Source organism: Canis lupus, chromosome 34 (assembly GCF_003254725.2).
Source record: "Canis lupus dingo isolate Sandy chromosome 34, ASM325472v2, whole genome shotgun sequence".
Taxonomy (NCBI): domain Eukaryota; kingdom Metazoa; phylum Chordata; class Mammalia; order Carnivora; family Canidae; genus Canis; species Canis lupus.
The window spans coordinates 22,611,705-22,627,256 of NC_064276.1; the positions used below are offsets into that span (position 1 = coordinate 22,611,705).

A 15,552-nucleotide genomic window follows, 5' to 3' on the forward strand; every position below is an offset into this window, starting at 1 on the left:
CTCTCTCTCTCTGTGTCTCATGATAAATAAATAAAATCTTTAAAAAAATAAAGGAAGTATATATCATATTTTCTTTCTGAGCCATATACACTTAATTATATAGATGTATGTATGTATATACACACAGCATTTTACGTATAGTTTCAGGGCTTCTGAGGAGTTAAGTTACATCCTTTAAACTTAAACCCTGTTCAAATATCTGTGAAACCTTGAAGCTGACTTAGGCTGAATGAGTCACCCACTCTATATTTTGATAGCACTTGAATTAGACCTCATGTTTGTTACTATAATAATTGCATTTCTCTCTTCTGTACTGGGTAGTGACTCTCTCTTTCTAACCCTTGAATAACAAGCATGCAGCACAAAACAGAGCCAGTATACTTTGTGTTTAGGGATTGATTCAATCATTTAGTGAATTGGACTGGACTGGGAAATTCCGTAGGAATTCGGGCCATTTCTGTTTTATCTGTCTGCTGTATGCCCAGCTCCTAACACAGTACTTGTCCCATGGGAGGGATTTTGTAAGTATTTGTTGAGTAAACATTGGATGACACAGGTCTATTCACTGAAAGTGACTGGTGGATAGAATTCCTGTAAGATTTTGTGAACAAGAATCATGCATTTCATAGCTGCCTAATCTTGGGTGCAAAAATGGCAATTGATGTTCCTAACTCTTTAATGTTATACCTCAAAACTCTTTGTATCCTCACTCCATTTCCCTACCCATCCTACCACTCCCCCACCCCATGTCTTACATTCCTTATAGTCATCCTCTTGTTATCATGAGTACCATTTGAGCTTTCAACTCCATGCCTTGTGTCTTTCTCTCTCATTCATATTTCTGACCACACAACACAAATGTATTGAGTGTTTACCATGTGCCAAGTATTAGGCACTGTCCACATGGACAGCAAGTACCTGGCCACCTCCCACTTGCTGCTAGAAGTAAGTTTTCTAAAGGAAGAAATAAGCATGAAAAGAGAACACCATAATAAAGTTGGTTAAGGACTAACGCAGAGGGCAAAAATGCTATTAGAGGGTAAGAGATTTTTTTTTTTTTTACATTAGTCCCTGGAATGTCACTCTCCCACATCTCCCCTCCTCCCACACACCTTGTTATAGTCTAGCTGCCCTTTAAGAATCCAGCCCACATCTTCTTTCTTCAGGAAGTTTTGCGGAATGGTTTCTGCTTAATATTTTCCCCTACTCCCTCACCCCAATATGCTTTTTACAGCATTTGTTGCAATTCTCCCCTAGACTACGTGCCTCTGGGTCAGTAACTGTACCTTTTCCATTTTTGTGCCCTTGTGCAGTTCTTTAAAAGTGGTAGTTTACTGAATGGAAATATGTGTCCTTTTTTGGTCACGACATTCCCCCCCACTTATACCCCACACTTCAGCACATGGTTTATTTCCTCTCAAAGATCTCAAAGTCATTTCTTGTGCTGTTCTTTACCTCCTATATTTTGTGGTAGGCTGCCATGGCTACCACTATGCATTGGAAAAGTTGTTCTCCTGTCTAACTTCCTTCCCTCTTTTGAATTCAAAATGAGGAACTGATTGGTCAACTAAACGGATGACTTGTTTTCTAGCCAGACAAGTGTTTGCTTCACAGTGGACATCAACTTATGTTAACCATTTCTCGTATTTGTGAACTTGCTTTTCCTCTTTGGGTATCTAGATTTTTGTTTGTATCTTTTTTTTTTTTTTTCTGGATTCCAGTTCAATGATTTTGAAATCTGCAGTATTTACTTTAGGAATACTTTATTGTGTCTAAAAACATACTGTGAAAAAAAAAATAAAAACATACTGTGTGGGGCACCTGGGTGGCTCAGTTGGTTGAGTGTCTGCCTTTGGCTCAGGTCATGATCCTGGCATCCTGGGATGGAGCCCTGTGTCAGGCTCCCTGCTCAGTGGGGAGTCACTTCTCCTCTGACCCTCCCTCTACTCGTGCTCTTTGTCTCTCTCTTTCAAATAAAATCTTTAAAAAAAAAAGCATTTCTTCATATTTGTAGCACATATTTTGAATCCTAAAACAAATGTGTTTTAAATAGTTTTTACATAAATGATGCTTGATAAGTCAAAAAAATAAGTTTCTTTTAGTACATTCTTAAGAAGTGCTGTTGACAAGTTCAGTACTAATTATTAAGTTCTTATCCTGAACAGTATGCTTTTCCAGTTTATCACTAACTGGGGGAATTGACCTCATATAAATAATGGAGCCATAGCACACTATTAACACTGGGACTGGCCCAGGTATGGCATATACGCAGGACCACAGGATAGGGTAGGGAGACACTGTTAGGTAGGATTAAAAGCAAAGGCCTCAAAACTGCTAGATCCAAATTTAAATTTTAGCTCTGATACTACTTAGCTCTATGACATTGGCAATCACATAACCATTCTAGGTCTTTATAGCCTCATCTATAAAATGGGCATAAGGGTGTTCCAAACTCGTGAAGTTGGAATATGGGCCAGATGGGATAATGGAGTACATGTAAATACCTGTGTCAGTATTTTTTCCAGCCCAACTACTCTCAAAGAGAGGCGTTTATTCTTAGTTAAGAAGCTTGTGAAAAACCTTTGTTCATTTGTCTGGAAAACTGAGTTTTAGCTTTGTTCTGTGTTATCTAAAATACCTCTTTATCTGTCTTTCTCATTATTTTTTTCCACCTGTAAAACTAGAGCATATTTAGTCTGATCTGTCTACTTCATGGGGATATAAGAACAGCTAAGCTAACAAATGAGAGAAGAAAATAGCTTTGAACTGTTTAAATGAAAGGTGCCACATAAATCAAATAGAGTTTTATAGATAGTCTAAATTCAATTTAAACCAAATCTGACATAAATTCATTCTAAGAGTACAGGTCTCTGTGGCCTTACACTTTGTGATAATCTAAGAGCATTGAAATATTTTGCTGATGTGGCAAGTGTCTAGAAACACTGCTTATCAAAACAGGATAAATTGCATTCAGAAAATAACTGAGCATATAACAACTTCCTCTTGAAAATCATCTGTGTGAGTCAAATGTGTAGTGAAATTTTTAAAAGACATGTTCCTATGACAGAGAATTGCAAAATATGCTGTTCAGTGTAACTGTCGTATTTCAAAACACATGCTCCAGGAATTGAAGTAAGAAAAACCTTCTGTATTCAGGAATCAAAGTTAAATATATAAATACAGTAAATCCAAAGTACAAGCCAATAATAGCCTCCCTGAATTTTCAAGATCTAAAAAACCTAAGACATGACCCAGTCTGTTTTGTCACAGATTAATTATTGATTTCTTAAAGAAAAACAAAGTTTTTCTAAAAGTAAACGTTCCACATATAATTTTATCGCAGTTGATATTAGTGGGGCTCAGAGAGTCAGAATAGGATTCTGCTTATGTTGAATAAGACAATCTCAAAATTTTATAAATCAGCAGAAGTATATAAAAATATAACTTGGATTAAAAATATATTTAACTCTTGGTGTAAGACTCATAAAATATCTTTTAGTTTTAGATTCTGAAGTGTATAATATTTGATAATAAAAAAGAGGAGGATAAGTAGAAGGAAAACCCAAAGAAGTTCAGCAGTGGTAGATAGACTGATTCAACAGAGCAATCAATACTGAAACCAGACACCTAAGGTGAGACAATTGTCAGAGTGGTTGGCATCACAAATTAATATAATTAGTGAACGAATGTGGAAAAATGAAAAATAAGTGTTTCTTAAATAGCAGCACATGAACTTCCTTAAGTCGCCTTAATTGTTTTTCAAAACTTTAACTTTGTTTCATTATGAACACAGTATTTCCAGAATTCAAATACTGAATCTTGAGACAGGAAGTTTGTGCTTTTAAATTCATATCTCAGTTCAGAAATCCTGCTTTCCTTTTGCAGAAAGCATAATGAGACTTTACGTTCATTCTTTGCAGAAACATTGTCAAATACTTGACTAACTAGTTTGTAAAAGGTACAACCAGCATAGCTATTTGTATGTGCTGTGCAAAATTAGATTGTGTGTGTGTGTGTGTGTGTGTATACCTCCCGGAAGCTGAGCACAACCAGGCCCACATTGATGGCATAGGTGGTGATGCAATGTGTATACACACACACATTTGTGTATTTTCTATACATGTAGCTAAATACTGAACATCTTTTTTTTTTTTTTATTTAAGAAATTTTATTGCTCAGAACCTTCCCTCCTTGGGCGATGGCAAGAACTTTGGAAACCAGCCCTTGGGGACAGAGCCAGAAGCACTAGGGTGGAGGAAAGAGTGTGGCACATTTGGTCCATTGTCTTGTGTGGGAGTATGGTGGTGTTAGGTTGCAGACTCTTCTAAGGACCCAGACATGGCCCCCTTGGCAGAGCATGAGGTCAGCCTGGCTTGGGTGAGGGCTCAGTGCCCCTTGACCTTGCCCTGCGGCTCCTGGACCTTCCGGAAGCTGAGCACAACCAGGCCCACATTGATGGCATAGGTGGTGATGCAATGTGTATACACACACACATTTGTATATTTTCTATACATGTAGATAAATACTGAACATCTTTTCTTTTACTTCTTCTAGGGCTGTAAGAAAATAAAAAACTTTAATAATGTGATACCTGAAGGCATGAACTTGAGTTTTCTTATAGCCTTGGTTTCAAACAATGGAGATTACACGTGCGTTGTTACATATCCAGAAAATGGGCGTATCTTCCATCTGACTAGGACTCTAACTGTAAAGGTGGTAGGTAAGCATGATTTTATATTAAGTGCACACAACAAAAATGTGACAATTCTGTTCTGGCTCTTGATAGTTCATTACAAAGAAGTGTGTGAATTTTATGAGAAAAGAGGTTTATCATTTTTGTTCACTGCACTATCCCTAGAGCCACAGCAATTCTACATCCACAGTAGGGATTCAGTAACTATTGGCTGACTGAATGAACCAATATGTGAATGAAGACAGGCAGTTTGGAGAGTGAAAAGAGTGTCAGAGGCATCTAATATGACTTTGATAAGGGTCTGAGTCTCCTTATCTGCACTCTAGTGCTAAGCGTATCTAACATGGTACAGCATACAGCATGGTACAGCATATATGGATTTTATAAATCTTAGAGATTTTATAGATCTTAGAAATGCTCTGTGACTTAGTGGAATAAGTGATTCCAAATCCCAGATTTCTGCTTCTTGGTTCAGGCCTTTCTATGCTAGTCTGACACCAGATTCAGCATAATTTTTAGGGGCTCTAACATAATAGTGCAAATAAAATTCAAATTGAAAAATTTTGTAATCACCCCTCCTCTTCCTCTGCATACTTTTGGAATAATGCTGAGCTGGGAACTAATTCAGTAGAAAAACCAGGCTAAATTTGGAACTTGACATGAATGATAACCTAATCTTAAATTCCTCTTGGCAATCATTTATGATACAGATACTTAAATGTATCCCTTTTTGGAAAGTTGGGAACAGGAATGCTTGGTCACCTTGATTTATAGATAGAGAAGTTGACAGACGTTGACATGGGGTAGGGTTTTTATCCAACTTTTAAGCAACCCAAGTTTGTTTATAAAGCTGTGAAGTACTGAGTACTTATTATATACCAGTAGGATGCTTTAATATGCATTACTTAATTTAATATGCATGACTTAATTTAATCCTTGTAATGAACCTGTGCAGTGAGTTTAATTATCCTCATTTTAGAGGTGAGGCAAATTAGCTTCTCAAAGATTAAGCAAAAAAAACAGAGTCATATGGTTAGTCAATGACCAAGTAAGGAAAAGAGCCCTGGTCCTTAAATCTTTGAAGCCTCTATATTTAAATACTACTCTATAAAACCCCTTCAGGATATTTTTCTTTCAATTTAGAAATATAGAATGTTATAAAGAGCAGCGATCCTGTGAATGGTCAACTGCTACAGGCATTGGGTAGACTTAGGTGCTGGCCTCAGAGTTGTGATTTTTAATTTTCCATTTACTTATTCATTCATTTAATATTTACTCCTTTAACCAGGTCCCATACTAGCCACTCTGGGCATGTTCTGGAGAAATATGTAGAAAAGGAACAATTGAGTAAGAGGAAAGCAATTTATTTTATAGTGTGGAAAGGGTATTTCATGTAAGCTTTGGGAAGCAAAAACACTGGCTAAATCTCTGTCCTGAAACATGGAGGCTACTTACTACCTTATGCTTGTCTCTTTGCTTGTTTAAATGAATGAAGTGTCGTAAATGACTCTACACTGAGCTGTGGGTCTGTGCGGGAAGAATTGACAAACTATGCCAGGAAGTTGGGCAAAACTTTACAAAAGAGCAGCTCTTGGAAATAGGTTATGAGAAATGAGGGCTATGTGATTTACCATCATTTCCTTTTTGTTTCTTCCTCCCAAAAACAGGCTCTCCAAAAGACGCATTGCCTCCTCAGATCTATTCACCCAATGATCTTGTGGTCTACGAGAAAGAACCGGGTAATTAGAGCTGTGCCTTTTAATTTCAGTTAGATTCTCTTAATGACAAGGAACAAACATTTTATTCCTTTATGAATGCGAATAAAGGAAACACATAAATTGAAACTGAAATGTCTTCAGAAACCAAGGCAGCTCTGGGGATTAGCTCCTCTATGGATCTCTGAGGCAGCTCTGGGATGCTCAGCTTCTCTCTCCGCAGCTGCTCCTTTCTTCCCCTGCAATGGCTCCCCTCTCCTGATTAGTGATTTCTGTCTGATGTACACATTAGTTTGCACATGGCTTGGGTTTGCCAAGATTGCAACATGAACACAAGGCATCCTCTAAGCTTCCATTGCTGAGGGGCCAGGGTGGGAGCACAGAGACAAGACTATGAATTTAATGGGTAACAACTGGTCGAACTAGTACACCCTGATCAGCGTGCCAGCAGATGTTTCCTATGACTTTCTGGGTCTCCTTTTATTTTTTCATTTTCATAATTTTCCATTCTGGACAAAAATCATTTGTGACCAACTGAATAAAACATCATTTGTTATTCACCTCCCACAGTTAAACTGAAAACCATAGAAAATTTAAGGATTTTCTGTATTGTATCCTTTACAATAAATTCACTCCAAACCCAATGGAAGGTGTAAAAGAACATATTTTTCAAATATACTAAAGATAACAGAAATCGTGATCAAAATGTAGGTAGAGAACAATGGTGCCCTCCTACAACTAAGATAAGGTTGCAGATAGTGAGCTGCCTGCTAAAACAAACAAACAAAAAAACAACAAAAAAGAAAACAACAACAAAAAAATCTCACACACAAAAATGAAGAATACACAGAAAGGTCTGCCAACCCCAAATTTCCAACCACATTTCCAAGAATTCATAGTGGCTTTCTATAGTAATATGAACATTCTTCCTGCTATTGGGGTAAACCCTTACTATTGATCTATTATATTTTATCTACCTACCATATGGTTACAGAATCTATGTTCTGCTTACCTTCCTGCATATTAATACAGAAACTGAAAGGGAAAGTGTAAGCCCTATGCATTAGAAGAGGGGACAGAGTAGGACCACGCAGTGAGACAAACTTGAGTCCAAATTTGGATGACAATATAATTTGGCCTCTCCACCTGCACACTTGCTGAGAATGAAAGCTGTTGATACCAATACCTAAGAAAGCAAGCATATAAGGAGGGCACAGGATGAGATAGATGAGCACTGGGTGTTGGCACTATATGAGCACTATATGTTGGCAAATTGAATTTAAATAAAAAAAATTAAAAAAAGAAAGCATAGAACAGGGCTGTCCAGGGCAAACTGGAATGAAAGTCAATCTGGGTCAAATTCTGGTCTGCCACTTATTAACAGTTTCATCTACGAATGACATTTAAGGTCTTTAAGCATTAGTTTTCATGTCTATAAAACATGGATTTAAAAAAGACCCCATAGTATTTTGTTAAGATTCTGTAAAACCACTAGTAAGTGATAAATATTTAGCACAGTGAATTATATAAAGTTTTTGGTAAAGGAGCTGCTGCTCTTCTTATTATCATTTTCTGCCCGGAGATCCCCCTGACCTCTTGTTCCAATTCAGAAAGCACACATTTATTATTCATAAGTATTAGTATTTATAAATATATAAATATTTGCTGTATATATTGTACTTAAACATATGTGTGTTGTATATATATTATCTTTAAACTTATTGACTACACTTTGATAACCTGAGCATTTCAAGATCTGGCCTGCAGTGTGGAACATGGCCCCATCTTTTCTGGGCCAAGCACCCAAGATCTGGAGAGTCCCTCCTTAGTCACTGTTTGTGAGGGAAATAACAGAAGAATAGCCTGTGGAAGGTTAGGGCTAAAAAGGAGGTTGTCAGAGCTTCTTTGAACAAATACTGTCATGGTACAGCATATATGGATTTTATAAAAAGATGATCATTCTGGAAATTTTGTATAAAGCTGCTGTACTTCTTTTCTTCATTTATTTGCAGTGAAGTATGGCACATTACTATGGTAGGCCACTTGAAAATTACTCAGAAGTAGTTTTAAGTCCTTGTATAGCTTCTGATTAGTCACAGCATGGAACCAGTGTAGCCATGTGAAGGTTACACACTGATGGGTTAACTTGTTTTTTTTAGGAGAGGAGCTACTCATCCCCTGTACAGTCTATTTTACTTTTCTGAAGGACGCTCGCAATGAGGTTTGGTGGACCATTGACGGAAAAAAGCCAGACGACACCAGTATTGATGTAACTGTTAATGAAAGGTACCATTGGCTCAGACAAGGGGTGATCAACGCTTGTCCATCAATTGAACGCCCTCTGATGTATACTAATCACTGAAAGTAAACAGTGTGACTTTGGCCCATCATTACCAAAAATCAGTAAGATTTTCAAGTCTTTAGTGGCTGCATCCCAAAGAAGGATTGCTGGACTTGCATTTCCAGACTCAGACATCTTGTGATGATCACATATTCATAATTTCCACTTGGAAGTAGGTGGGATGATGCATAGCCCACATGAATGGAAGACCACAACACAGGGCTCTGAATACATGAAATCTGTTCAATGTCACCCTGTTATTTTCTTTCTCCAGTCTGGAGTCTAGACCTCTGTATTTATGCCTCAGATAAATTATACTAGTGTCTTGTCTTGCAATAAGCATATATTCCCTATCTTCTCCTTCATTCTTAACTCCCACAGCATGCACATCACATTATAATTGATAATTATTATTTTTATAAATATTGACTAAATATATTCACATTCTTTAAATTTTATTTTTAAAGTGGATGAGGTGGTAATATAGCTCACTCTTTAAATAACAGGCTGGGTCATTTTATTTCTAAATAAATATAACTTTTTTTGAAGGGATTTGGGTTCACCAAGAGGAAAATGTGGGTCTTTGAAGACAAAAGGTTCTTCTGGAAATGAAGTCTACAAGTGCAAGACAACCAAGTGCAATTGGTTCATGGCAATAATAAAAGTTAGCAGCTGACCAACCACATCAGAAAGTAGCTCTAAGAACTTAAGCCTTAAGATGATGTGCTAATAGGTCTTTGGCCACTTGAACTTCTAGAATTCAAAAGATATGCTGTTCCTAATAGTAAATTCAGACTTTGTGCAGAAGTTATGTCTACGTTGCATCAGGTGCTATGCAAGACACCTTGTTCCTAACTGAGTAGATTTTATCAGAATAAGAATGATAGAACAGAAATTTCAATATATTGTAATAAATGCTGTGACTGGAGAGTATTGGATGTTATCAGAAGCGTTAGTTGAAGAATACAGTCGGTTTTAGGGGATTAGGCAGTGCTTCTTAGATGGTACAGTATCTGAAGATTTGAAGGATGAGTAGAAATAAACTAGGTAAAGAAATAGAATGTTCCTGGTAAAAGGAACATCATGTGCAATGGCTGGAAGTTAGAGAAGCAGAACATATATAAAGGTAGAGAAGGAGCCTCCTGAAATTGAAGAGGTTTTTTTTTTTCAGAAGGAATTGATTAAAGATGTGGCTGGAGGACAAAGGGAGAGTTATTGATCACTTCAGGAATTCTGAACATTTCTATCATAAGAAGAATGAATGAATGGTAATGAAAGCCATGCTGTTCATCCTTGCTACTACTGCAGCACAACTCAGTGTTCAGAGTAGGGCCATGCCGTTCACTTTAGTCTAAACCCATCACAACCCTTGACCAAGTTCTCATGACTGATGGTAAGCCTTATTGGAAGGAGAACCTGGATGTCCACTTATAGGAGGGAGATTTTGTTTTCTCTTTGGAGCAAGTGGTTCCAAGGGATTTCAAATCTTGATCTTGTACCCAAAGCACTTAATCTCTGACATGCTGAGATTTGGATGTATTTATCTTCACAAAGCTTACTTGCTTTGAGAAGTTTCTTCTTTTTATAATGTTAGGATTTAACCCATGGAGTTTTAGCCTTTTCACTGGAATATTCTACCTATGTTCAAAATCCAAGCTTTGGGAATCTCTGAAATGCATGAATTGTTGCTGAGGTTGGCAAATTAGCTTATATGAATATTATGAATATTTTTGAAATAGTTTATTTCTTTATTTGAGAGATGAATATTATGAATATTTTTTAAAGATTTTATTTTTTATTTCTTTATTTGAGAGAGAGAGAGAGAGAGAGGGAGAGAGAACAAGCAGGGGGAGCTGCAGAGAGAGAGGGAGAAGCAGGCCCCATACTGAGCAGGGAACCCAACATGGGGCTTGATCCTAGGACCTTGGGATCATGACCTGAGCCAAAGGAAGACACTTAACCGACTGAGCCACTCAGGCACCCCAATATATGAATATTTATTAAGCATTGTTCTAATACTTACACACTGACTTAATTGTCAGAGTACTTGAGTAAGTCAATATGTGTAATGCACTGTGTAGGCATTGCTATTTACCTCTCTTTCAAAGGAGGAACAGATTAATTACTGTGCCTAAAGTATACAGCCAGTAAGTGGCAAAGCTTGGATCAAAACCCAGATAGATCTGGCCTCAGAAGCTTCTCTCTACACTGATACAGAATACTGTTTCAGAAGTGTGAGGGCAGGAGACATTTTGCTTTGAGGAGAGATCTGCCATATGTTGCCAGCAATGGGATTTGATCTAGATACTGGAATTGCATGTGGTATAGAAGGTAAAACATGATACTGGAATCTAGAAGCTTTCCTACCTTTGTAACCATTGGATCTCAGGCAACACAGCTCATGGACATTCTGGCCACCCTCACTTGGGGGCTCTGTGGTTGTCTCCTTGTCTGATTCACACACAGGGCATGGCCCTGTGGTCTCACTCATGCTTTGATTTTCTTTCCCCTATTTCTAGTGTAAGTTTGACTGCAACTGAAGATGAAATGAGAACTCAGATTTTGAACATCAAAAAAGTTTCTGCTGAGGATCTCAAGCGCAACTATGTCTGTCATGCTAGAAATGCCAAAGGAGAGGTTGACAAAGCAGCCAAGGTGAAGCAGAAAGGTAATGGATGCACTCAGCAGATGAATCTGTGAACTCCAAATGTAACATTGTGGTGAATAAGGAAAATGAGAAGAGAGTGCTCCAGCACCTAGCACATCTGGCACATAGTAATGAATCAAAGATGAACTGAAAACCTTAAGGGCAAATTTCCAGCTATGTAAAGACACTCAAAATATTGTTTCTTATGCTTTTAGTAACTTAGTGCCCAAATATGGCCAAAAAACTTATATGATTATGAAAATGAGGCATAATTTTACATCAGTACAGTCATGAAAAATGAAAAATAAAACATTTAAAGCTACCAAAGATATAATAAAACTGGTAGAGTCATATATAATTGGTGGATTGTAAAGACTCTTTTAGAAATCATTGATGGCAGAGTTCAAGGGTCATAAAAATGGCCATACTATATGACTTAATACTTTTGGAATTTTTCCTGAACAAATAACAGAAAGAGAATTATGTACCCATCACTATTCTTAGAAGCATTATCTATAATAATGAAGCATTATAAATAGCAACCATCTAATTATAGTCAAGTAGTTGAGTAAAATATAAAATATTTCTTCTCAAAAATATCATTTTAAAATAATCATTTTAAATACTTTGTACCAGTATTCAAACAGATTTATAATATACCGCTAGCCACAATTGCTAAAATGAAAATTATTTAAACTGTGACTTAAAATAATGTAAAAGGATTTCCATGTTGATATTACTAATTTTTTCTACAATAAATAAAAACGATAAAGCTCTCTTGTGTGAGCTATTGCTACTGAAACAGACTGTGTCTAAAATTATCTTTGGGTCTCTCACCTAACACAGAACCCCAGACAATTAATCCTTTCAAGAATGTGTTTCAATGACTTAGAGAAAGATAATGATGATTTATCACACACGCAGTCACGTCATTCAGAATCATCGTGGATCCTAGTGTCAGAGCCTATATTATTTATAGCAAAAGTAAGGAAAAAAAAGAAATTAACTCATAGCTATTACATTTTGCAGTGGGATTTGAACCTTTTTTTTTTTTTTTTCAAAGCTACTGCAAAAACAGGCTTCACCTTAACATTTCATTACAATTTAGAAAGTAAAAAGCAGAGTCCTGAAGTCTATATGCCACTTAAGAAGTCTTAGTGGATTGGTTCTGGATAGTTCATTGTTTCTGCTCCTCAGAAGCCAGTGTAAAGCAACAAGACTCAATCAAGTAATATAAGGCAGTTTCCCAAAGTTAGTTACTAAGAATACTACTTGGACTATTTATAGTACTGCAGTTCATTATTTGTACTCTAGACTCAGATGACCTGTGTTGGAATCCTGGTTTCTGTGCATCCTAACTCGATGAATCTTGAAAAAAAAAAAAAAAAAAAAAGAAAAAAGAAAAAAAACCCTTAACCTCTCTGAGCTTCAATTTCTTTATATTTGAAATAGACAAATGATACTGCTGTCTCATAGGGTTGTTTAAGGCACTCAGCACAAATTACTGGCCTATATACATATATATTAAGTGCTCAACAAATATTAAGTCTACTTATTTCCACAAAATTTTCACAGGTACTATTTGAAAAAGGCTTTTACAATAAATAAAATATCATTAAAGGCTAGATTAAACAAAATCAAGCAAGTTATTTTAGTTAAGGTCCTCTTAGAGTCTTTCACATTATTAACATTTGGTATGAATATCTGCAGGGAGTTGGAATATAAGAGACAGGGTTTTCTTTGAAATATATTTGACTGCAGATTTCTGAAGAATGGAGCATTTTGTAGGACTCGTGTTTTGAAGCATGTATTTTGGGAAAGTAGTAGAGAGGATGACATTAATTACTTATTGTCGGATAGATAGGATTAAATAATCAATTAAAATCATGTTTAGTCTCAGAGCGATGCAGAAGTCTGCCTACCAGAGCTATGTGAGTAGCTCCCTTTCACAGAAGGCCATGCTCTGAATGGTTAAGTACGAATGGCATCAGGAATGTAAGGTGCATCCACTAGACTGGATGATCTATGCTGAAATTACATCAATATCATATAGACTCCAGTCTGGTCTGTGTACATCCCGTGGGTTGTGGTTTTGTTACTTGGCTTCCATTCTGGGCCAGGTAATGTTGAAATCCAGAGGTAATATTTGTGTTCACATTCATACATTATATGTATGTGTCCTTTTCTGGATTCATTGACAAAGCATGCTATGTCTTTCATCAAAAAGAAGACAGGAAGTACTCAAAATAAGAAAAATTCACTGGGATAGGTCTTTGGACATTGGGATAGGTCTTCGGACAACACAATTTTGTTTAGTCAGTTAAAACAGAGTATTAAAGGATAATAGGCAGCTAATGTAAATGTGATAAACATGCAGTTGTTCTATAATAGGAAGGATATAGGGACTAAGGCAAGTTGTGTGGTGAACTTTATGAGAAACTGCCAAACTTATCTCCAAAGAGGCTGCACCATTTTGTACTTCCACTAGCAACGCATATAAATACCAGGTGCTCTACATCCTTACCAACTTTTGGGGTTGTCAGACTTTTCAATTTTAGCCATTCTAGTAAGTAGGTAGTAGTATCACACTATATTTTTTAAATTTGCATTTTCAAAAACTAATGATGTTGAGTACTTTTTTACAGACTTACTGACCGACCACTAATTAATAGTTTTTCCTTTTGTGAAGTATCCATTAAAATCTTCAGCCCATTTTGTTGTTGGGTTGTTTGTTAATGGGTGTGTGTGTGTGTGTGTGTGTGTGTGATATAACTTTGTGAATGTTTTAATCACTATGCATTATTTTTGATGAGCAGAATTTTAAAATATTTGATGAAATCCATTTTATCAATTTCTTCTATATTTCTAAATCCTGTATTAGCAATCTTTGATTGTTAAAAATCTTAGCTTTTTCTTTTATATTTAGGCCTGTGATTAATTTTAAATATTTTTATACTGTGAGGTATGGCTTGGTGTTTTGTTTTGTTTTCCATATAGAAATCAGTTGTTCTAGTCTCATATTGAAAAATCTCTCCCTTTTTATTGATTTCTTTTTGACAACTTAGCCAAAAAAAATTAACTCTATGAGCATGAGTCTATTCTCCATTCCCTATTCCCTGTTCTGTCAATCTGTTCATCTGTTTGTAGTCCAATACATACTACTTTGTCTTGACGGACAGCTTTAAAATAAGTCAGGAAGTCAGAAACTATTGTCTTCCTCCTTTTTTTTTGTTTTTTTCTCTTCAAAGGTTAATCTGACTATTCTGAGGATCACATTATTCTTTCATACAGATTTTAGTATTGGCTTGTTAATTTCTCAATAAGAATCTGCTAGGATTAGATTGGTATCATGTTAAATTTATAAACCTATTTGGGAAGAATTGAAATCTTAACGATATTGAATTTTCCAATCCATGAACATGATATATCTCTGAATTCATTTAGTTCTCATTGATTTTTCTCAGCTTTTTTGTTTGTTGTTTTATGTATACAGGTCTTGTACACATTAAATATATCCCTAGAGATTTGTTTTTGTTGCTATTATAATGGTATTTTTAAATTTCCACTTTCAATTGCTCATTGTTAGAAAATAGAAATGAATTAGTTAATTTTTGTATTTGATATTGGTCTTTGACTCTTCCCAATTCACTGCTTAAATAAAGTTTTTGCTTGTTTTGTTTGTTAGGTTCCTTAGGATTTTCTAGACATTCGATTGTGTCACCCATATATAAATATATTTTTCCACCTTCCTTTCCAAGCATTATGCCTTTGATTTCTGATCTTGTCAAGTCTCATCCGACCTATGCAAAGCTTTATATTTTTCCAAAGACTCAAGGTCACCCCTCAGAGATTTATAGAGCTCTTTTTCCACACAGTTTTCTTTCTTATTTACCCAGGCCTGTAAATTCACCCCAATTCAATAGTTCTGAACTGTGATTTCTGTGTCCTTAGCTGACTGTGATGGCTGTATTTTTGGTCTTTCCTATTCTATGCCACAGTCTGAAAGTGCCTTCAGGCAAAAAAAAAAAAAAAAACAAAAACAGGGTAATGACAGGGCTCAAATTTCTGTGTCCTTTCTCACACAGATCACACATAGATCAACTGCCAGTTGTCCATCTTAGAAAAACTGTCATTTTACATATTCTGGAAAGAAAGC

The 15,552-nt window shown here is 36.2% G+C and overlaps 1 protein-coding gene across 6 annotated transcripts in view; it reads left to right on the forward strand.

Moving 5' to 3' along the window:
* The window catches only part of LOC112645830 (interleukin 1 receptor accessory protein), a 128,178-nt gene that overhangs the window by 92,548 nt on the left and 20,078 nt on the right, over positions 1-15,552 (forward strand). For all 6 annotated transcript variants that reach the window (XR_004811900.2, XR_004811899.2, XR_004811901.2 and 3 more), the window contains 4 exons: positions 4,555-4,720; positions 6,361-6,432; positions 8,568-8,694; positions 11,269-11,417. Coding sequence is in view for 3 of the 6 variants with exons in the window: in XM_025425354.3 (XP_025281139.1) it covers positions 4,555-4,720; positions 6,361-6,432; positions 8,568-8,694; positions 11,269-11,417 (514 nt within the window). In the remaining 3 variants the exon portion in view is untranslated. The remainder of the gene's footprint in view (positions 1-4,554; positions 4,721-6,360; positions 6,433-8,567; positions 8,695-11,268; positions 11,418-15,552) is intronic.